General features: G+C 42.9%; 1 protein-coding gene across 1 annotated transcript; it reads right to left on the reverse strand.

Annotated features, from left to right (window-relative positions):
• Positions 1-353: 353 nt before the first annotated feature.
• egln1a (egl-9 family hypoxia-inducible factor 1a) lies at positions 354-23,365 on the reverse strand. The gene is made up of 5 exons (XM_030070417.1): positions 22,324-23,365; positions 9,624-9,743; positions 3,783-3,919; positions 2,807-2,874; positions 354-2,619 (listed from the first exon to the last, which is right to left on the reverse strand). The coding sequence occupies exons 1-5, from the start codon at positions 23,047-23,049 to the stop codon at positions 2,564-2,566; spliced, it is 1,107 nt and encodes a 368-aa protein (XP_029926277.1). The 5' UTR covers positions 23,050-23,365; the 3' UTR covers positions 354-2,563.
• Between the last annotated feature and the right edge of the window lie 1,675 nt (positions 23,366-25,040).

The raw sequence follows: 25,040 nt of genomic DNA on the forward strand, positions 1-25,040 counted from the left end.
TTGTACATGTCTGCCGTATGAAGAGGCCTTTTCTCTACATTGCAGATGTGCTGACAGGGTGTCTGTCTGAGTGTGTGAGCTCATTATCAGGCACCGCAGGAGCCTGGTATGTACACATTATATAGGAGCTGGCCCTGTTCAAAAAGCCAATTAGCAATGTGTTTGAGCATATAAGTTTTGGGTATATTCATAAAATATTCTTCAGCAGTTTGACTTTCTTAACCCATCACAACTCAACAAAGCAGGTGAATTTTGCTCCTGGCGGATGATGTGAACTGATGTGAAGTTTTTTAACCAAAAAAATAAATAAATAAAAAATAAATCTTAGGCAAGTCATTTACAGTGCATTCACAGAGTGGGACAGGGATCTTTAATAACCATAACTATGCATAATCAGTACAATAAATACATTTGTAAAATGACACTGCCTCAGGACCTGGCTTTTATCGGCTGTGCTCTCCACTCTATGAACGAGTTTCTGATCTGCAAAACACCACAAAATTTGCTCTGGTCTAAAATGCAGATGTCAGGTTGTAAATACCAAGCATATCTGATATCATCTGATATCTGCATGGCTCTGATTCTTCAAGATTTCATCCATAAACCCATCATGTGTTTAATCTTATCTAATCTGTTGGAATGCAGGAGTTCAGAGTTGGACATTAAAGGTGTGGCGTCCCTCTCACAAAGGAACATTTCTTATCATTTTTGCAGCAAAGGTAGGCCGAGCACATCAGCACACTGGAGATTTCGGCCAAGTTTCTTAATTCTTAAAGTGCACCTGAAACCTTTAGCGACATGCCCTTTGATTTTCTTGATACGAAAAACTTTTGTTCAGTTTCAATTAATCGACCAAATGAAGCGAAAATAACTAAATCTGTTCAATCGATACAGAACAACAGTTGCTTGCCGTAGAGGAAAAAAACACATCCAATTAACAAGGTTGTACTGTCTCAACAATATATGGAGGTTTATCTGTGTCCTTGTAACAATTATAGACTATTTCAGTGAATGATTTTTTATTATTTAATTAATTGATTGATTTGGAGGTCACCTGAAATTAAATGTAAGATCATGTCACTGGCAAAGCACATGTGAGAGAAAATTAATAGGATGACACATTACTGAGAAATACAAAGAATACAATTTTGAAGGCTTGTTTAAAAGTCCTTTTGTACTGGATTCTTTAATTAATTAAGAAACAAAGCTATAAATTTATTCACTTTATTAATCAATTTATAAACGTGAACTTATCATCATATTACAATCAATATTAATCAGTTACTGAACGAGTCTGTAATTGCTGCAGCAGCACAGAAAATGCTCCAATGAACTGACACTGGTTGGTAAAATAACTGTCGATGAGGGAAAAGGAAATTTTACCATGTGTAATATTGTCAATGCTTTTGTCACACAGGGCTATGCTCACAGGCAACTGGCCTCTGGATTTTATTTTTATTTTTCATTTGACATAAAACATCATTAAAGGGCTCTGTGGCTTCTACTAAACCAGAACATGCATACACACTGAGTTTTTTTGTATAAAAGTGCGGTTGTGAGGGATGCAGAGCCTGTAGTGTATATTAATATCAATGGACAAGAAAACCAGCATGTTTCTGGAGGGCAGCACTTAGTCTTCTGACAAAAGTGTGAAAAATTGCCTGGCCAGCCAATGTGATCAGTCAGTGCTGCAAAAGTCAGCAGAAATTAAGGCAGATGCAATGTTTCCTAAGTCTCCTGCAGAGGGCGGTATGACACAATAAATACTGCCAGACGGGTAAAAGCAAGATAATACAGACTGCATACTGCAACTGAAAGGCATGAGAGATAAAAAAAAAAAGAAAAAAATCCCTATAGAAATTCAAGGGGAGACCAATGACTTCAATGATGCATCTAGAACAAAGTTTATATAATTTATCATAACCACAAATGGCATTTCGAAGTCTGGCAAATGAACTCAAACTAAAACCAGGGGTGCTTTCAGAAAAAGGGTGTTTTTAATTAAGATCACTCCTCATGTTATCGAAACTCAAGCACATTTTACCGTAGCTTACAACAGCTTATTCCATGTGAAAAGCATTAACACATCAAGCATATACGGAACACTGTACCTTTAAGGAATTAACTGCAAAAACCAAGATGCGAAAGATGAAGAGTCTTTGAACTTGATTCCTGTCTTGAGTTATTTTCTAAAAATGTCAGCCTTAACATAAGCATTCGTCACCAAAAAGGTGAGAGGAGAAAAAAAAAAAAAAAAAAAAAAAAAAAAAAAAGACAGTCCCTTGCAGCACAATGTTATGACATTCAAGGTCAGCTGGGTTGCCCAGATCTGTTGAAAAGTGAATATATATCACTGTGTATTTGTTTTCCTTTCTCCATGAACATGGATCCTCCACCCACTCTAGCAGAGTCTGCACTTCTGCCAGGTACACACACACACACGCGCGCGCCTGCACACACACACACACACACACACACACACACATACACACATCCTCGCTATATAGGCCACTTTCTCAAGACAGAGCACTTAATGGCTGTTTTTGGGGGCTTGGGCTTCTCACTAGCTGGGATCTGATGGTTTGTTGAGCTCCACCTTCACTCCTTTCTCGCCAGCACCTGGACACACAAAAGGAGAGAGAAAGAAAAGCCACCCACTTGTGTTGTAATTGTGCGCTACATGGAAGCGGATAAAGTCAACAAACACACGAAATGATGGCGTAAAGAAGCATAGAGAAAAACACACGCACGCTGTAAGGCTGAGATAACAGAAACAGGATGAGATGGCTTGCACATCAAAGCCTACCTGTTAAGTATTTCTCTTTAGCTCTGGCTCGCTCGTCTGCATCAAAATACCACACCGTGATGGCATACCTGCGCACACAGAGTTGGCAGTCAGGAGGCGAGGAGGGGAGTGTGCCACAACAGTGCAGAACTTAAAGGAACAGTTCAACCAAAACACAAAAACAGATATTCTCCTACTTCAACCTGGGGAAATTTATCCATCACAACAATTTCAGGGTGACTGCTGATATCAGAAGGTTAAATTGAATGCTTTTTAAGACCTTTTCAAGATACGTTTTAACAAAATTTAAGACTCATTTTGGGAAAGTTAGGACTGTATATTTGGTCTTGTGCTAATTTCTCTGTATAGATGCTGAAGTGAATACATGAGTGTAAGTATAAAGGGAGTTTGGTTAATCTACAACAAACATCTTCCCAATGGGTTAAGTGCAGCACATCAGTACAAAAAAGTATTAGGTTTGGTGGCAGGATTAGACTTTTGTAATATCAAAAATGTTGAATTTCATGCAGAAGAGCTTGATCATTTCTGACAAGAAGAAATCAAAAATTAAAAGATGGATAAATGACATTAGACAACATGTTTATGTGTAAATGAAGACCTCATCAATCCAAATTTCAGTCTGTTGACTTTTACGGCCAAAACTGAATTTAAGACGCGTAGACACCCTTAATTTGTTGAGGTTTCCCCTCTGCTGTGATTTTCCCTTGCATCCCAGAACCAAAACACAAGGACAGAGGGCTGTGGATTATGTTGGGTATCTTTTGTCATAGTTTTTGGAAAGAGCTGGTGCTGCCGAGTTTTTACGCAACCCTTTTTGACTCAGTTTGGACTCCAAAACCTCATCAAATTACACATGAACTATCTGGATGGATCGCCTGCACTATATTGGGAAAACATCTTACTGTAGAATTTTGGGCGAACTATTCCTTTGACATGCAGGCGTGCGCGTGTGTGTGTGTGTGTATGGGATGCTGACCTGGTGGCGTAGGCGGGCTGGACCTCGTGAGGGTTTCGTCTGTCTGACCAGAACAGCAGCAGTCGGTCAAATTTGGGCTCGATGTCGGCAAACTGGGCCTTTCCTTCTGGGAAGATTCGAAGAAGGCCACCGTGTTCCTGGAAGAGCAGAACAAGAAGAAACAACCTCATTGTGTATACAAACCAGGACAAAGCAAGCAGGAAGGTAAGGAGAAACCACTGGACGCAAACCCAAAGTGAAACTTTTTGCAATGGAGCTCAGCAGCATTTGGGATCTGATTCCCACCTATATTAAAAAATAGGTGAGTATTCAGGGTCGTGTAAAGCCCTTGTTATAAAACAATATCCAATAAACTGCATATATTACTTATGTATTATATCACAGAGAAGCAATTCAAACATACAGCACATGTGAGGCTTGTTAAATTATAAACATAGGACGACAATGTTAAGGAAAAGGGTTGTCCAGCTCCAAGGACTAGGAGGAAAGCTCAGGATAGGAAACAGCAGCGGGGGACGGCTTTCCTGTGGAGGGATGGGAAGAATAACCCACAGGAAAAGTGTGCTGGCTGGATAAAGGACCTGGAGAGTGAAAAAGCAGATTGCAGCAAGTGTGGCGGTTAAACTCTCACACAGCTGATATGATAGGCCCCTCTCTTCACACGCATATGAGCAGAGGAAAAAGGTTCACACCCTTTATCGGAGTAATGCTATCCCAACATTTACACTGCTATGAATGAGGGGAATACCAGCGGCAAGGGACTGCGGGGTCACTGAAGACAGGATTTACAGTTATCTGAGTGCTAACAAAGGTGCCACCGGCTTTTCACAATTGCTGCATGTATTGCACGTAGAGTCAAACTGGTTGCAAGACTGTGCGTCTGGGCCTGCGAATGCCGTTTGATGGATTATAGTAAACACAGGATGACCTTTGCCCGCCGGCTGTCCTGTGACCCTCTGACCTACATGAGCTGAACGGCGCTGGAGCTCAGTGATGAACTCTGACTTACAATGTGCTACGTGATTACCCAAAACAAGGGTTAAAACTGACTTGTGACGAGTGGATTTTTTATTTTAGCAAGAAAAAAGTTCAGAATTAGTAACATCACTCAACTAAAAAAAAAAACACGTCCTGCCTAAAAAATAAAATAAAAACACTGTAAACTAATGATTTCCACCTGCAGTGAGTGATGGACACAGCGAGGTAGAGACAGATATTGGTATCTGACCTGGAGCAGCTGCTGGTGCAACTCCTGCAGCAACTTTTGGGGAGATCAGCGTGTTATGGATACAGAGCAAAATGAGACAGGGCTTTATCTAAAAAAAAAAAAAAAGCCACAACTCTCACTCAACCAAAATCCACTCCAGCGGTGGCAGAGGAACGAAAACTGTTGCCAGAGACTCGGTGTCCTCTCCAAACAGTATGTTGCCCCTCCTGCCTCCTCCATGCCCACGTTTCACCCCAGGACCTGCTTGTGTTCCCTCACATGAGCAAAGTTCAAACACTGTCTGCTATGACTGTGACTTTTTCAGTTTCTTTCGGAGCTGTAAGCGTTCAGCTATTGCCCAACTCACACAGGCCTGTAATGGAAAGAACAAACTGTAACGTTGCTCCAGCTGTGAGACACGAGACGACACATAAAAAAGTGTTAGCTCTGATTAATGGATGTCACTATTTGTTGGGGCTGCGTAATTATGACAAAATGATAATCATTATCATTTTGCTGAATGCTATGATCACAATTATTAATCATGGGTGTTTTTCTTTTGCTCCGTTGCTCATTTTCATATTTTTTGATGCATGAATTCTCACTGCTTTCCCGTTGTTGTGGTCCATATTTGCAAAAGTCAAATCAATCAATCAATCAATAAAAATGACCACTTATTTATCTCAGAGTGCAGATACAGCCCTACTGCAAACTCTACAGAGAATCTAGTTTGTTGTCATCTGGTCAACAACCAAACAGTCTCCAAATGACAGAAATTGATCAACATTTAGGTGTTTAAACAGCATTTTTATGTTGAGACTTCGGTGAAGGATTTTCCTCTCTTAATGCTGACAAATCCCTTCTTTTCTCCTTTCATGTTTGCTTACTGCTGTTTTTCCAGCGATGGTCTGGGTAAGGTTTCTCTCTTGAGAGTTGAAATGGCGAGGCTTCATGCTTTTCCATCTCAACTTTCATTTGATCATGTTGGTGCATTTTGCACATTCAAAGATTTTAACTGTCATGCATAATGGAGGTGCCGGAAACTTCTCACCAGGACTCTTTTTAAAATGCCGATACACAGGGTTTGAAGTTGGAGTCCTTTGTGCTGTGATCCAAGGTAAGCATTCATACACAAGCCTAATTCAGGTAAGAGAATGATGCACTAGCTCAGTGTTTCCTCGAGATATTTCTTCAGCAGTGGGGAAAGCGTTTTGTTCTACCTTGACAAACCAATACAACATCACTTGACTGTATAAACCTGAATGTGAACTTTTCAGGATTTGAATAACATAGTTTATGGAAACTCGCACTGATACACATTAACTTTTATCAAATTTTCTAAATGCACTTAAAATATGCTAAACATTTCGGATGGGAAGCCAGGGAAATCAGTCTCCGGCTCCCTGCTACGTCGTCATCAATAAAGTGTTTCCATCAGCCACTTGGGACAATGACTCTTTTTCAAAAGAGGCAAAAACCACCTCAAGCAAGAAAATAGCCATGCTTCATTCAACGTAATTTAATGCACGTTTTGAAGTATTGCAGTAGGAAAGGTTGCAACATCTGAAGAAATATCTTCAATTTTGCAAAAACGTTTTTACGCTCACTTGGAGGTTTTTGCCTTTTTCAAAAAAAGACATGTTCAGTTGCAGCCCCTGTACTGGTTGTAACCGATACAGACTCAGCTCTGCAGAGTCTTATAATTGCGACTTCAAGACATTTCATAAAGTTAATGCCAGTCTGCCTCTCCAAAATGTACATAACACGAAACAATGCACAAACCCACAGATGGCGACTACAGAGGACATCACATTATGTCATCAAAACCATTAGGGAGGCAGCACACTTCCCTAATGACCTGATCAAAATGTTACAGGGTTGAGTGTGTGAGTGCAGGTAGGACCCTGGGGTGACCAAGTGATCTCCTCCCATCACAGATGTTTTGCTGAATGAGGAGCACAACAGCTCCGGACAGCTCGACAGTGACCTCTGGCATCCTGCGCTCCCCCACTCAACACACAGCCTGCCTACAGCTCGACAGGTACAGCTCCAGTCCAGTCACTTCTGCCTGCCACCCCGTGCAAGTTTAGTTTGGATGAGGGAATTTCACATCTGAAGCAACTCTGGGAATGCTGTCCGCACCACGTTGTGAAACTGCTGGTAAATAAACTGGAAACAATTGCACATGGACATTCCAAAGCTGTGTCATTCTCTCATAGAGCCTCAGTATCCAGGCAACCAAGCCCTGTAAAACAGAGCTCACCACACGTCTGATCAAACAGCCAATCAGGCACCAGATGACATATTCACACGTCCAACAGGGTTTGGATGATCGGAATAATTAAGGCCTGCGAGTGAACGTGACAACAGAGATCATGTAAGAGCTCAGCGGATCAAAATAAGGACAGCAACAACAACAACATTCAACTCAGCCACTAAGATTACTGAGCACGTTACAGAGCGTGCCGTGCTTTTTTTTACAAGTTTGAAGGTCCTCTTCCTACTTTGCAGGCACCTAGTCGTTTCCATTCATCACAACACGATATGAAAATCAACTTGCAGAGGCTTGAAACTTGTTTTTGAGAGAAGATAGTAATCCATCACAGTGAACCTCGGGTCATTCTCTCCTCTCTTCTTTTTGTCCAGGTTTCTCGATCGATGCCTGGTTATTTAATGATTAATGAATGATTTTAAAATTCACGTCTACATAATTTCTGATGCGATCACGTGCTGATGATAGGAGGCTGTGCCACCCAGGACTTCAAAGATACACAAACAATGTGAGAGACTGTGAGAGACATTTATCACCTGCACCTGATCACTGCACCAAGATGTAGTAAAAAAAACACAACTGTCCAGATTTAGTTAAATAACACTATTACTAAGGAAATAAAAAAAGAAAGAAAAAACACCAAAACTCTCTACAAACTCTAATCTTATGTGATTGGGAGTATGCAGAAAAAAATCTGAAGCACTCTGATGAGGAATAAAGGATAAAAAGCCTTGATTGGCGATTATTAGCCATGCTTTAACAAAGGCTTTTTTTTTTAAATCATAAATTTCTCCTCATAGTGTTTTTGATTTGTTTCCATACTATCTCACACATGCAATTTCACCTTTTTAGAGATTTTTTTTTTTTTTTTTTTTTCGCATTTCAACACTATGACATGCTTTAGCAGTAATGTTAGGTATGAATGCACTCATGCAAAAACATACAAAAACACTGGTGTGGTCCGTAAACTATTAGAGGCTTAAGACGGGAAAAGGCAGCGTGTGTAAACAGAAACATGTGCCAACACTGGGATTGCGTTATCCCGTGCAGTTGTGGGAAAACAACTCCTGAATTAAAAAAAAAAAAAAATTGCTCATGAACTGTCCACAAGTCATCATTCAATTTGTCTCAATGCTTGGATTTCCCCGTGATGATGGCTAATGGCCATCCTCTGTTCAGCAGCACGTAATGCCAGTGGGGGGAATTAGGCCTCGGCTGCATTCTACCACTCACTATCTTCCACTGGCAAAAAGAGTTTCCTGTAATTAGATAATTCCCTAAGCAGGTCTGGAGGTTGAGTATCTGAGGGAGGCAGGGCGACATTCTCTCCCATACCTACATCTATTTTTTTTTCCCCCGCTGTCACCAGCTCCTCGGACAAACACCGAAAAACAATCCTTCCATTTTACAGTTGTTGCTTTCTGTTTGTAAGACTATCGTTCTTTCCTGATGTGCAGCATCCTGTTTTTCCCCCCATATTCAAGGGGTGAGTTCCTGCCAAACTCAGCCAGTGACCTCTGACTCAAAAGACCACAGGCACGGTGTAGCCTATGACTTCTTTTATCCAGAGATAAGGCAAACACATTATTAGGAGACATTAAATGCACATTGTGACTGAGGGCTGACCTGTCCAATTTTTTTATTGCATCTGTAAGCGTGCAAGTCAGACCTGGGACAGGAAGCGGGCTGATTCGATGAGCACTCAATTCAGTGAGTACCAAAAAATCTTGTAGGCCACTTTTAGTCGACTTGTTTTACCTTTGTGTGGTAAAAAAATAAATAAATAAAAATAAATCTGCCCTTTTGCAGGCAAACATTGCACATTTCTCTAAATACATCAAAACATTACAAACTATGTGCACATGCTATCTGACGCTGGTCTGGTGAATATGATATGTGCCGGATACAGCGCCTCAGTAACACCAAACTCCTTCCTCCTGCCTGTGCACTGTCCACTAAACCTCCTTCCCTGGGAAGGGATGATGGATGTGTGCAGGGTGGTGTGGGGGCGCTCTTCTGCCTGCCCGGGTGTGGCTGGATTAGCAGGATCCCTGCGTTTTAATGGGATTACAGGCAAGGAGAGTGGCTGAACAGCACGTAAGGACTCTTGCCCTCTACCACTCGGCCTGGGTGCTGTGGTAGAGGGTAAATCAGGGTGGGAAGTGATGGCTTGAGCGGGGAGATGATCAGACACTCGGTCTATTTCTTCTGTATCAACATTCATCAGCTGCGACATTTCTAATCACGATTAAATGAATATATGTGACATCTGAAGGAAAATAAACAATCTGACATACACAACCTAATGAAAAAGTTCAAGTGGGAATATATGTAGCACTAAAGAATAACCCTAACGACATACCTTGGCATCCCAATCTTTATTAAGGTAATATATGCATGTGATGCAACGTCCATCACCATTGGGGTTATCCACATGGCGTACGTATCCTGTCCCGTTACCTGGGTAGCATGCCACCATTGCCTGTAGACATAAGAGAGAAAAAAACTTGATCAGAAAAAGGCAGATCCTCCTTTACCAAAGCATGAGCATAATGACATATTTCTGAAATGTCTCATTTGAGTGTCATTAAATAAGAGCAAAGGTTTTGCATGATACAGAACAGTCAGGGTTGGCAGTACAAGTCGGTCTGTGTGCTCGTTGAGCAGAAGGACTCATAGAGAGTCAAAGCAAGGGCAGGGGAAGTAGCTCAGTTTGCCTTTGTTGACACTTCAGGTGGATGTGGCAGACTGCCTTGGCAGAGCCAGATTGTATTGTCCTTGGCCCACCTGCGCCAAGGGCGATGCAAACGGTGGCGTGCAGACTCATTTACAAACCAGCCGCCACATTATAAACTTTAAACCAGCGGGAAAATAAACCGGAGATATCGTGCTGCGTGTCAACTTCCCCTTGCCGTTTCCTGCTCTAATAAGACTTGCATGATCTGCTTGGATGTTGGCAGAGAACCTCTATGAGTTCTCGTAAACGTCTTGGTGTAAACAGCGAACGGACACACTCAAACAGCACAGAAAGTCCTCCGGGAATATGACACAAGTGAGGGCTTGCACACTCTGCCAGGAGCAATGGGACGGGAAACCTTCCAGAAATCCCTCTAGAAATATGACTTCCATAGAACACTTAATGTAACTTTGTGAGAGGAAAAACAAAATCAGTCTCACACTGGACAATTTTTTTTTTCTTTACCTCTCTGTCATATCAGTCCGACACAACATTATCAGCAAATCAGACCAGTATGAGTCACATGAGCGTATGTGACTGCGACACTTCTGGGAGACTACGGAAGAGCCACGTCTCTTTGACCTGAAGCCTTGAGAGGTAAATGAACTGAGGAGCGCAAGAGCCAGACTGTTCCTGAAGGTGCACGAACACGGGGCAGGTTCAACCCCCATGCACCATGTCTAAGCAGTGATATGAAAAACAAAGGGCGAGTTCCTCCACATTCTTCCACACACTTGGATCAACATAAACCATAGCAACATTATTATAAACACTCACAGCAGACCAAACTCCTTCACTTGGTCCCTCGCCAAGTGAAATAATGTCTCCGGTTGATTTCTGAAAAGCTATCGTGTCTGCGGAGAAACGATAGGCTATGTTATATTTCAAAATATTTTGCCTGCATGGAATTGAATAATGTCACTGAATGCAGGATCTCATCGTGTTGTGACGACCACTGGGAGGGACTTGCACACATTTCACATCTGTCCAAATCTTAGTTTTTTTTTCCCGTGCGTATTTGACCATGGCTTCTTGCGTCACTCCTCATTTTGCTTGCCTCTTTCCAATGATGCAGGTTACCGCCGGAATGCACGCTATCAGGGCCTTCAAAGCTAACTAAACTCTGATATCTAGTTGGCGTCCTGCTCTAGTGACGCCTGCTGACAAAACTACATTGTTGAGTGGGATGAACATCAAACAACTAGGTCAGCCACCCGAGGAGACGGCACAGTTTTCCCCGGCTTTTTGGAGGGTTTAGGTGCGGTGTCGCTGGGGAGGCTGTCTACGTGGAGTGAGTGGGAGAGAGCGGGAGAAAGACAGTGTGTGTGTGTGTGAGTGAGAAAGATGCGGAGAGAGTGTGTGTGAGTGTGTGTTTACATGTATACACACGCATGCATGTGTCTCAGCCGCTTCCCTTTGATCAATAAGGTAAGTCTGAAGCCAGAGCTGACCTGACTGTGGTTTTCCGGGACATTAGTGAAGGCAGAGCTACTACTCTGCAACCAACATGATCGCATAGCTTTTCTTTTTGGAAAGTGCAAGGTTTTATTTGACTTGGTTACATTTTTACTTTTGCACGTCCACAGATTGACAGGCAAAAGTTTTTATTCGGTACATTCTTTTAGCTTGAGCGCTGCATTTTAAAATCTTTTTTTTTTCCCTTCCATATTTTGACGTGGACGCATTTGTGCAAGGGTCCCTTTATAATGGCAGGGAAAAAACACACTGGGCTGTATAGCTCCTTTCAGAAAAAGCGCATTTGGTCAGTCAGTGATCTCTGACCCAGCCTCACAGCCTTGAAACAGCATACCAGATGAGTTACAGAACCTGCCAGCTCTTGCTTCATCGACAAAAAAAAAAAGATTAAAAGATGTTTTTTGGATAATCAAGAAAGTTTTCACAGCTAAAGTTAAATATCTGACGGCTCCATGTACTGGCTCTGCGCACTGAACGTGTGAAATGCATCTTCGCATTATTTCTAGCCGAGTCTTGCATTTTAATATTTTCACATCTTTGTATGAAGCTTTCCTATCTTAAATGTTCATTAATATGCAACCCCATCCCCCCACCCCTACTCTGACACACAAAAAAGGGTGGGGTGCGCGAGGAGGGGCTGCCTGGCACTCCAGGGGTTCAAAGCGGGTGAGGAGCACCCCAACTGACAAAGGGCTTCCTGTCAGAAAGGCTTGCAAAACAGTTTGCTATTTCATGTGTGTGTACATGTGCAAGACAGAGAGGGAGGGGAGAAAGAGAGAGGGAGAGGCGCAGACAGAGAAAAGGGAGGGGTGGGGCTGGAGCAGAAGAGAGTGAGTGAACTGATGTAAACTTTGACTCCTGGCCTCCCTCCAGAGGGAGCAGTATTTTAATGGTCTTGCTACGTGCAGAGCGTGAGGAAGGTTGGCTGATCCTCTGCGAGTGACACCCCGCCTCCCAAACCACCGCCGTTACAGCTCTGCTCGCACTGCAAGGCCAGAGATGAGTAAATACATTAGTCGCTGTCAGGAAAGGGCGTGTGTGGCTGAGATATATACGTGTGTGTGTGTGTGTGGAGGTGGGGGTGGGGGTGGGTGACTCAAGGTGTGAGATCTTTGGCACTTGGCAAAAAAAAAAAAAGGCAGCAGTGTCCCGTTCCTCTGGACAGCAGGCTCTATAGGGCAGCTTCGTCCACTACAGGAAGCACTGCAGCACATGCTTAATTATAAACCTGTGAGCTTGCCAGGCAGGGGGATGTACTAAAATATCGCTGACAAAAGCAAAAGATTAGTTTCCTGATAACTGCACCTCATGACCTACAACGCAGCTCACTAACACGAACGCTGAAATCTCCGAAACCTTTGAGGAAATGTTTTCATGGACAAAAAAAAAACGTGACATGGAACAAAAAACAGGTTTCAATTTTGCAATGATCGCATGCATATCACACCGAACACACAGAGGAAAATGATAACACGTTGCTTTGAATCTCCCTGCTGAGCACAGTTTCTAATGCTTTCAAACACACAGTAACATTGGCGGTAAGCGTATATAAGGATATCATTAACATTTATAAACATGTTTTAAATAGAGAGCATGTCAAACAATGCTCTCCAAACACTGTGAATTCACTGTTAATAAATATTAATGTTAACTTGTATATGTTTACCATTACGCTAAAAAGCACTTCTTACTAAGCTTTTTTTTCCCTACTAAGTCAAGTTCAGCCAATATCTGCTTATATGTATATCAGCCTCTTATGAAGTGTCTGCCTTTCATGTGATCCAGTCACGCTCGTGGCCTCCTAAGCTACGCAGCTTAAGACCAGGCCAGCTGATGTATGGATTCACACACACTGCTTTTTGATCAAGTCCTCCCTGAATGAATCCTCGACGTGCTCCGGCCCTGAACACCTCGATTAGAAAATGCGACGCATGACCCAACATGTGACGTATGACATGTGATCATCAGTGCTGATCAATTCACAATGCTGTAACAAGAGTCTAAGTCAGGTATTACCCTTCAGTCCATGTTAATCCCCAATAACCCCTTCATGTCAAATGAAAAACTCCCTGACTTTCCACGGCGTCAGTGTAGAATTTCAATGACCCACATAAACTAACATGAGTTTTTTTTTTTCCCCCCTTTAAACAAAACTTTATCACATTTCAGATTCACTGAAAGTAACATGAGCACAATGGAAAATGAGATAACTATTTTTGTTTTGTTTTTTTGTAACCGAGACTGACAAAATTCAATGATATTCCATGACTTGTCCAAAAAAACATATTCAATTCAGACATTTTAAAATACCCCGACTTTCAAGAAATTCAGGGAGCCATCAGAAGCCTGGTTTCTTAAATTTTCACTCTGCAAGAATGACACTTATATCGGCATAACCTGCTCTGCGGCAGCTACGCCTGCGCGTGTGAGAGGTTCAGACTGCTGCTACTTCCTGAGATATTAAACGTCTGCGCTGCCGGAAGATTTCCCCCCTGTGCCATCCCCACCTTTGACCTTTTCTCCCTATCTGAGCCTCCTTTCCTCTCAGCGACTCACATCTTCCGCGTTCCTCTGTGGCCCTCATTAGGAGGCTGACCCTGCTCGCCATGCCGTGTGTTTACATTCCACAGGCACAGCTTCAGAGGCCGACTGGCATTCAGAGAGCGAGGGAGAGCGAGAGCGCGAGGGAGAGCGAGAGAGAGAGAGAGAGAGAGAGGTCATGCACTAGCTAGCGAAGGCCTTCAGTCAGAACTGAAGAAGCACCAAAACCAGAATCATAAAGACAAAGTATGCGCCTCAAGGAAACTTCACTCTCCTCACCCTGTCAGATGATGATTCATTGCGAGGCTGCATTAAGATTCTCTTTCTTCGTCAGCAGTTCAATATACAAGCAGGTCTTCTGCTGTACACGCTGTGTTTCTGCACATCATTGAGTTGAGAAGGGCACTAATACTAGGACGGGGAAACAGGGGTTCAATTCCCACTGCGGTCCCCTATGCACACTTTGCATAAAAGTCGGGCTAGGTACTAATAGACAAATCAACTATCCGATACCTTTAACGGAAAACCTTGATATCAATGTTGTGGTGCTTTGATAAAAGGATATGATGGCCAAGCAGGCAGAGGCAAACAACAGAACATGTAGGACGGGCTAATAAATTCAGAAAACTGCATCCTTTGACTGGAACACAGCCTTTAAAACGAGGAAAAGATGACATTGGTGTCATCAGGTTATTAGAATATCCAACATCCCACATGGTATCTTATTATATCGATATATCGCTCAGTACTAAATAAAAATATTCACCACCCTGACTGTCCTGCACTAGAAAATTTCCATTTCCATTTGTCGCCTAACAACCGAACCTGCTTGAATGCCCTGCTGTCACAAGTTAGTGATACAGCGGTACAGGATTTTTCCCACCCTAATGACTGTTTGTGCAGGCACAGCTCGGATTAGCTCCAACATTAACACCCAGCAAGAGCCAAACGTTCATAAAATTCATCTCTGGTGGACAGATTGATAACCACACAAGCCAACAGCCTTTTGACACAACAACACTTGAATGCCTTGGTCGCTCTCCAGCTGCACGCTCGCTCTGACCGCGGGCCAATCAAATCAAAGGGAGACAATGACTCAGTGTCAAACCGGGTCCTGATTGGCTGCCTTTTGCACCGGCTCGTCAAAAAACAGTCGCATCAGAACTTCTCACGGGTTCGTCTCACCTCCCCCCCCCCCGCCTGGATGGTTAACTAGCTTCACATTTCTTAACTAATATCAAAATGTGAAATACTGTAACTTCAATAGTGCAGGTGGTGGGGAGACACTATAAAAAGCGCTTTTGTAATTTGAATTCTCTGATTAAATTGTTGATTTGTAGTGATTCTATACAAAACAGTATTGAAAAAAAGATGAGGACTTTGTGCGATACATGACATTCTTGATCGATAGATTCCTTTAGTTAACCTGCCTATAACATTTGAAATGAAAAGATTATTTTGTGACCAAATTTTTATTATTTTCCACAATTAATAGCAGGTCAGTTCAAATATTTAACATACATAATTCTTATACAAACTCGTCAGTCTCCTATGTAGTACGTGACTGCCTGACATCCCTTCCTTCCCATCTCCTTACCCCTAACATCCTTAGGTTCCTTGTAGGCACCTTCTCAAAAAAGAAAGAAACATCTAGGCTATATACATTTCAAATATACGCACATATGTACATTTCAATGTACATATACATACATATGCACGTACATACACATACACATCTGCATATATATACATATACATACACACATACATATATATACATATATGCATACATACATACACCCGTACATACACATACATTCATACATGCACATACATGAGCACACCCGAAATGCATTAAAAAAAATAACTAAATAAATAAAAAAAAAAAATGAAAAGATTATTTTGGACTTTACTTTCTGTGTTTGGGGAGCGTCCTGTTAGCTCAACTGGAGAAGCATGGACCATTAAGTCCTTATCTCCATTTGCCGCATATCGTCCCGTCTTTCCTGTCTGTCTTTACTGTGTCTATCAAAATAAAAACATAAAAAATAAAGCAAAAATGCCAAGCCAAGTCCAAAATAAACAAATTAAACAAATAAAAATAAAGAATAAAACCACAAAATGAGCTCTGGCCATCTCAAATAATTCAGTGACAGCAATAATCGGCCTTATCTGTGAATGTGGAGGGGCGACTTCGACAGACTAAATGTGTCCTGGGCTAGGCTCGCGCTAATGTTTATTTTCCTTCGTCATTCTCAATTAGCCTCAGACAACTGCGAATCAAACCTCAAATAAATCAAGCCTCCATTAGAGAGGATGGAATAACCACAAACAAGACGGACATTATTTATCTGAGGACACACTTAACTGAATTACGCTAAACTAAAACACTGGACCTATGCTCTTCCAAATACTAGCATCTACTTCCATGCTTCCCCTGGCTGTTTGATGGTGGCATATTTTGGCACTCTGTTTATAGCTGTTTTCATGGCAGTCTTTAGTATATTCTGTTAACTCCTGTAGGCAGTGATTTTTGGGACTGGAGTGAGAAGATGCATGCAAACACACTGTCCCAAACATGACCTTAGAGAAGATACAAACTAATAATTCAAAAATCTGTAAACATATTTGATAAGGCGTGTTATTGATGTTCATCCTCTGTTTTTCGTCTCGAGCTGCTGCTAAAAACAGAGCTCTCGAGCAGCTCCAGGCCCAACACAACACGATCAAACTTTCTCTCTGCGCTGACCTGCGCGATGCTATCAGTTCAACCTCGGTGCACGTTGTGATGTGAGCCGTGAACGGAGGTGGGACGGAGGGGGAGGAAAGCCGCGAGGGGTCTGCTCGCTTAACGGAAAAGATGCTTATCCAAACACGAATACAAACAGTTGGGATGGAGACCCTGTAGTGTAGGGGAGTGTGGGAAACATGACAGTTTTGGGCCCCAGCCTGGGACAGCTCGCTGTTTTATCAGTCAGACAGTGGTGCAGCCCAGAGAGGAAACCCTGTTTAAAGTTATGACCTAGTTTATTCTTTTCTCTTTGCTGTAAACTAAGAACAATAGAAGGACATATACAGCGCCGGTGCTACCTTTAACCCTTGCCACATCGCGGGGGGAAACACAAACACGGTTTCTGGTAACGTTGCGTAAACTATCTGCGAGGCGTTGCATAAAGTTCCAGGCCTTGTGCAGTTCAGTGCACTCCGCTGATGTTTCCCATTGACAAACAAAAGATAAAGGCATACGCCGAATTCTGTGTGAGCTGCTTAAAACATCCCTTGGAATGAGCTCAGAAGTGAGATCCGCGCAGATAAAGAGGCCTTTTGCTTCCACTCTCGGACTAGGTCAAGTCATGAAATCACATGGGACAGACACGCTTATCACAAACTAAGAGAGACAATTCAAACTGCGGCATGTTCCTCTGTTCAGTCAGCTGGTGGTGGACTCATAAAAAAAAAAAAAAAAAAAAAAAGAGAGAGCCAAAAGAGGAGACATCTGCTTTGTTCTGCAGCTTCCTAGCGAGAGCAGAACCTGACTGTATGTTGCATGGCTCCATCCCTTCTTGTATGAGAGCCAAGTGAGCTCATTCTGTAATAGGATCAGTCACTGATACCTTCTCGTTGCCAGTGATAGGAGATTTGCTGCAGGAAAAAAAAAGACATTGTTCAAAAACTGAGCGCACGTAGGCCATTTTGAGCCAGAGTTCAAAACTGTTGGGCAAGCAGAGAGAGGAAGCGTTCCTGTGGCTGGTTCGGATAACAGCTCGTTGGCTCCGGGCGTGCTATCTCAGCCCTGGGTTAGCCGTTAGCCTGGAGCTCGCCCTGATTCCTCCCTGTCTTCTTTCACTCAACCCTACAGCTGCAAGCAGTCAAAACAGGAGGGCTCTTTCTCAAGGCTGCACCTGGAACGTGGCCAGCGGCTGCTTAGACAGTCACAGCATAGTAAACAGACATAATCATGTGTTCACATTTAGTTCAACCAAATTCCGGTGAAGCCTTCCGTTTTTACAGGTGCCCAATTTCCACATTGTGCCTCCTGTACGAAATCTGAAAAAAAAAGACAAAAGAAAAAAAAAGAAACTACAATTGCGCGGCATCTCGCGTTAAATTACGTCTTGAATGACCTCCAGATAAAATCCCAAACATTTGTTGCTTACAGCTTCATTTAGATCACTAAGATTTGTTTGCTTTTCTCCATGTACATCATTATGAAATTACTACTGGTACCTCCATCTTACCAAGATGAAGGTACCAGTACTCAGGTACCAGCGATGTGAAGACATCGCTTTGTGCTCTGCCGCCTTCCCATGAGCATCTGTCATCATTTTTGACACTTTACGCTAAACAAACAAAACGATGATCGATAGATTAATCGAAAATGAAAACAGTCATTAGTTCCAGCTTTACTATACGGTGAAAAAAAGAGGAAGTGGATGGCAGGCAGGGAAGTGGCTGTGCTGGTAGTGCAGGCGGAAGGAAAGAGCCTATAGCAGACGGTATAGGCCTCAGCACTCAGGGGATCATCCCCACATGACTTCCCCCAACCTGCTCACATCAGGAGGGTAAAGATCTGGGTCAAGGGCCGGCTTCCCTCAGAGAGCACGGATCTCGACAGTCAGTCACACCTGACATTAAAGAGATACCTCCACACAGGTGATGATTAACATTTTTCATCGGAAGACAAGAGCGATGTTCTGTTCGGCTCGGTAGCGCCGCCAGCAGTCCTCGCTGAAACATAGGTGACGCCTGCTGCGAGCGAGCTTCCTGTCGAAACCATAGGCGACAAATCACTTCTCTTTAGGTTTAAATTTGTTCAAGTGAAAAGCATCAGCGTCAAAATATTGAGCTTTAAACCTAATTTTTTCTTTCTTTTTTAACAGAAATTTCTACCCCTCATTATTGGGAAAGAAACATTTCTGCAGTCTTTCCATGAAAGCGAAAAAAAAAAAAAAGAATTCAAAGCATTTCTCTGAAAGCTCAGATATGTTCAACTAGGAGGTAAATAACACTCAAGTATTCAGAATATGACGACCGTTACTAATAATTAAACCCAGATTTAAAGCTACTTTTATTATGCATGCTTTTTTTTCACCAACAAAACAACATGGCCTAACCTAAAACAGAGCATATTGTTAGATTAACGGTTTTAATAGAGTTACCTTTTGATATAGAAGTGTTAACGTTAGCTTAGTTTACTTTCTTGTTCACTTATTTTACTTTCCGACTGATGCAAACACTTTGAAGACGTACTGGTGGGAATCTTTCTGACCTTCACCTTCCTTCACATATGAGCTGAGTGCTGTTAGCTATTATCATCTACCTTTATTGTGGGCCTATTTCATAACTCTGAGAAGTTTATTATACATAAAACTTAATGGCATGTCACACTCAGTAGCAAGCGGTTACTGCTCCGTCACATGCCACACATATGTGAACAAAAACAAAAAAATAAATATACTTCAACCAACCTGCAGCGCCATACCATTAGTCATTTTTCACTCTCAACAATGAGAAACAGAGCTACAAAAGTATGCATATTTGTAACTTAACATTAAATTAACATTTACCATGTAGGTCATTAACAATTGTTGGTAAATAAATCTTAACTTAAATAACAGCCTGGTACATATTAACTATAACTTGTTTATCTATCCACTATTTTTCATATGTGTTGGATTTATTTCGCTGCACTGGGGAGCGTACAACCAGCGGCAGGACAGCTGAGTTGCTGCTACAAGCTCAAATTTCCTTTTACATATCCCTATCATGCTGCAGTGCCATCAGAAAGCATTTCAACATGCTGGAGCTGGGGAGAAACAAACATGTCCTGCTGCCTGCTATTTCCCACAATGTTATCACGGCACAAGGGGAAGTGGTAACAATGACATTAAATAACTATTTGGGCAAAGTCTTTTTCCTCTATCTTTCCCTACGTGAATTGTGCTTGCATTGTGTTGTATCCCTTTGAGCCATTGATACTGGCAGCCTTCCATTTGTGCAAGTCATGCTGGCTTTCCCTGGTCCCCGTCCAGAGGCGAGTTTGCCAAGGCAACTGGGGCAGTAGGTAAGGAAGTCAAGTTCTCAACAGTGTTTGAATTGGTGGCCAGCTGCATGACTGCACAGAACACCCCGATCGCTCGCGTTCAGTCCCGGGCATACGTGCTTTCGGGAGGACGTGCCGTGTCGACAGCTAGATGTCTACTGAGAATCACACTAGGGGTGAAAAAAACACAACTGGACAAGAGGAGCAGCTCACAAACAACAAGCAGCTAAACAGACCTCTGCCCCTGCCACAGAGAGGCACCGTCCTGAAGCAAGTAACGGCCTCTGTCCAATATGTTAACGATTGCAATGTTCTCACTAAAGGATGAGTCATAGTCCTAAATCCCTTACTTACAAGGTAACGGTAATGACGCATGATAATGTGAGATGACAGAAGATAACACACCTATTGCTCTGAGTGGGTTTAGCTCCGGAATAATATTTTTGATGTGCTAATCCTAATCCTTTTAGGGCCTGACCTCCGTGCCAAACTTCCTCTCTATGCCCATGTGTCCGAAGGTCAAAACCACGGTCATCGGCACCGGCTGCTTACCTCAGACTTTTTATGTGCTTTTGATGAGAGTGAGAGTTTTAAAATCAGTGTGAAAACAAAATGCACAATTTTATCTGCAGCTCAGTAATGACTGGGCTGATTGCTCGGTGGAAAACAGCACACCGACAGACTGCGGTTTTAAACCAGAGTGCTTGATTGAAAATGCAAGATTTAACCCACTTCGAGACTTACAAGAGGGACGGCGTGATAGACACTGCATGCACAGGCTTTTCACAATCTGGAGTCACCCTGCACACTCTAGACTTCATTAGCACATACATCCTAACATGCTTTGGTTGCTTGAGGCGGGGAAATGTTTCATAAAGGAACCCTGGAAAAGCCATTAGGCCTGACCTCTATTCAATGCAATAGTGATAGTCTGCTCCAGAATATTCTCCCAGGAGAGGAGGGGGGTGAGGGGGAGGGGGAGAGCAGCTCATCCTCTCCTGGGTCAGTCTCAGGCCACAAGGTCACGGTGACCAGATCTGGTTGAATGAGAGCAGCAAAGCACATAGGTCACACGCAAGGCAGCAACAGCCTAGAGCCGGGGGGGCGTTTGAGGCTGCTTCTGCTGACAAATCTCACTAGAAAAAAAGACAGCTTAAAACCTTACCCCAATTAGAAATCTCTAACAACATATTGGGACTTGTTATAATGAAGTTTGTGCTGTTGCTCCTCATTGTTCATTCATTATTGTATGAGAGAAGCCAACTTGGCAATGAGACTTCTCTTCATGTCAGTCATCTTCTGAGAAAGCATTTCTCAGTAAAAACAGAGGCCTGCTCGGTTTCCTTTCTTAGTCTGTGCCAGCCTAGGTACATGCTGCACTTCCTCTAAATATAAAAATGCAGTCCTGAGCTAAACCTACACCACACTGCATGTGCGTGCATGTGAGATACTGAATTGATCTCTGCAGGGAAACACTCTTTTGCTTTGCCGCCTCCATATCAAGGTCCAGGTCGGCTATGAAACAGCGTCACTGGAGCTGGTAGCGACTCAGTGTCTTGTTCAAGGACAGTCGGCTGACGGGGGGCGCTTGAGCCCAGGTCGTCTGGTTGAAGGACAGTCTCCCCTCGCTACTTACAGTGTGATCAGTCTGCCCCGATAACCAAGAAATAATGAATCATAAAGTTAAACGAATGGATCCTCATGTGGCCAGCATTGACCTGTCATCTATTTGTGCAATTTTTGAAGGAACTGCCTCAGCTCCTTGACAACTACAAGGATAACAGCTGCAGAAACAATTGATTTTAATGTGGCATGCAATGTGGTCAGGATGTCTCCCCAGTTCCCTCTTATGCGCGTTGCAGCCTCACCAGTATCCGGACCCAGCAAAATGCTTTGTGAGGACCAATTAATCAGACTTGCTGAATCACAGCATTGGTCATGCTTGAACCTGTGCCTGCAGATTTAGGAAGAGGACTTAATGACCTCTTAAAATAAAAAGTGAGCTGAAATAGGAGACAGGGTGTTGTGCATAGACGTGGAAGGAAACTGTGCCTGAATGACATAAGATAGTGTACTGGCGCTCCAGATTTTGCACAGCAGAGTCCTGATTATTCATTATTTCCAATAAATAACTCAAAACCTTCAGATACCTGTGCAACATCCTCTTCCCCAGGAGGTGTAAGAAATAGGAACAATTTCTGCAGATCAAACTGAGGGGGAGAGAGCCAATAATCCTTTATTTCCTCCACCTGCTGTCATACTTACTTTTGTCCTTCCATTTATCGTGTAGTTTCCCAGTTTCTCGTTACAATGTCTGACCAGGTCGTCCATGCAACTCATTAGAAAGCGGATCTTCTCGCAGCCAGGCTCCCTGCCCTCTATCCACGTTATTTTGTCTCCTCGTATGTCTTTAGTGGAGTCGCTTTTTTGACTGACCAGCTGGCCGTCTGTGAATTTGCCCGTTTTGTGCAGGGCCCTCACGTCCTCCAGGATGCACATGCCAATCTCTGCCCCGAGAAAGTTGTCCACCACACAGATGCCGTGCTTGTTCATACACGGGACTATGTACTCCATGGCAAGTTTCTGAGGTGACGATCTAGTCTGTCCATTAGGTTTGGCGTTATTCGACCCGTCCTCCCCCGGTTTGTCACCGACCCCCGATCCTTCAGCGTTAGTGATAAACCCTTTCATACTCTCGCCGCTCGGAGACGCACTGTCCGCCTGCTCTGCGCTTTTCTTTTGTTGATATTTCTCCTGCGCCTTGCCGTCCGCAGAGCCCTGCTGTGCGGGCTCGGGCTTCTGTTTGGAGACCTGCGTCTTGTCTGCCTCTTTGCAAATGAGCTTGTGTTTTTTCCAGTGCTGTTTCTGATGCTCCTTGCTGCAGTAGAAGGAGTTTCGGCACCTACCGCACTTGAGGAGATTCTCCATTTTCCCACAAAGTTCACAGTACTGCCGGTCTCGGTCCAGGTCGAGTGCGCTCTGCTTCTCCATGTTGGCGGTGGAAAATGGCAGCACTGCGCCTTTAATTCCAATCCTTCACACGCGCCCTGTTAACCGACAACTTTGGAAACGATCCACTGCCTCTGCCACGCTACACACAGTGAAACGGAAAAACGAGCTCACCCGCGACTCAAAACCTGACAATTTCATCACACGAGCTCCGCGGTCGCCTCTCGCATTAGTGTAATAATAAAACGACGTGCGCGTCCGGGCGCACATTTCGCTTTAGGTCGCAATCTCCAGGAGACATTTTCGGGCTACCAGTCGGTCCGAGTGAAGTGCATGGCGCCGCTCTGTGTGCACTTAGCCCGTGTTCCCTCCCATGGTGACGTCGCCCCGCAAGCACCGCCCCTCCCGCCGCCTTCACGTGCCGTTGGATAGTTTGTGATTACGTGGTGAGGGCGCAAAAAACGACCCGATGACATATGTACCCCCACAAACTCTTTCTTTCTTTCTTTTTCTTTCTTTCTTTCTTTCTTTCACTGTCTCCATTTTTTTCTTTCGTTCTCTCTTTTTCTTTTTTCTGTCTTCCTTTCTTCCTTAATTTCTTTCTTCTTTCTTTCTTCTTTCTGTGAAGGGCATTTGCAGTTTCATTGTATGTACACAATGACAATAAAGGCTTATTCTATTCTATTCTTTCATTCTTTCTTTCCCCTACATTTTTTATTTGTTGTTCACTGTCATTTATTTTTATATCTGAGGTACATGTACAGAATCGTTTTTAATGGAAACTTGATGTACTTGACCTGAATTTAATCACATTGTCCAGTGACGTCAATGACAAATATCTCATCTTGACTACACCTGCAATTGCGGAGCCCACTTGGACCACGATCTATAATAAAATGCTGTGGTGCGCGGGTGGAATGCGTCATTGCGCCAAAGTTCATCTAAAAATCTGGTCTGGGTGTCTCAGCTTGGCATATTTGGAAGGCTGTAATGGCCATGAATGCACCTGAGCCTGTAAATTATTTGGAAAGAAACTCATTGGCCTTTTGCAGGTTTATTGAAATAGGAAACAGGATGCAGTGCATATATCCTTGAGGAAGATGTGGTTTGGTGACAGCAGGCTGAGAGCTCCAGAATTGTCTTGGTGCAGCTTCAGCCTGTTTATACCACCCAAATAAATCAAACTCAAAACCTTCAGCTACCTGCACTTCATCCAGTCCAGTCAGTTGCGTGAGATAAAGAGGGGCGGGTGAGGATATGATAAAGCTCTGTCCCTGCATGTGCAAATTATTGGATTTCTGAAAATTATGGAATGGAGTGATAAAATGCATTTTATTGCTGCTAAAAACACGGCTAAATGAGTTTGGTATGTTCTGTAATAATGTGTCCATGCACTGACCAAATTTTATGTGTATAAACCTCTATAAATCTAAATAATCATATATACATCCCCAAATGCAACACACTTTCAACATTTTGCTGCCCTTTTCTCCTCTATTTGGTTCTCTGGTTACCTCATTCAGGTGATGACTGAAATTTTCTACTCGGGAGTTTTTATAAGCCTACAAATTGTTATTTAATATTAATGTAATGTTTTTTTTAAAATTATTATTATTATTTTTATTTTTTATCTTTATTTTTATTTTTTGTCACACCTAAACTGTCAAGATGACATTTAGGAGTCATGTCGTGAGGGGAAAACAGTGGGAAGCAGGAAAAAGTGGTGCTTGATAGGCTACGATAAGATTTGGCCTAAAAAAAAAAAAAAAAAAAAAAAAAAGTAGTTAAAACATCATTTACGCAACCAATGCCACATTTTGCGTCATAAAACAACTTCAAGTAAAATATCAGCCACGACAAATCATTGGCTTGAAGGGTCGGTTTTATTAGAGGCACTGAGATGTGCGACAAGTCTTAACTCACGTCCTCGGAGGTAGGAGTTTACGAGCGCGACTTGAAGGCGGCATCAGTCAACGTCAACCCGATGGACACAGCGTGAGGAATTTAGTGCATTTTACCCTTCATTCTTGACT

Source organism: Myripristis murdjan, chromosome 15, assembly GCF_902150065.1.
Source record: "Myripristis murdjan chromosome 15, fMyrMur1.1, whole genome shotgun sequence".
NCBI classification, from domain to species: Eukaryota; Metazoa; Chordata; class Actinopteri; order Holocentriformes; family Holocentridae; genus Myripristis; species Myripristis murdjan.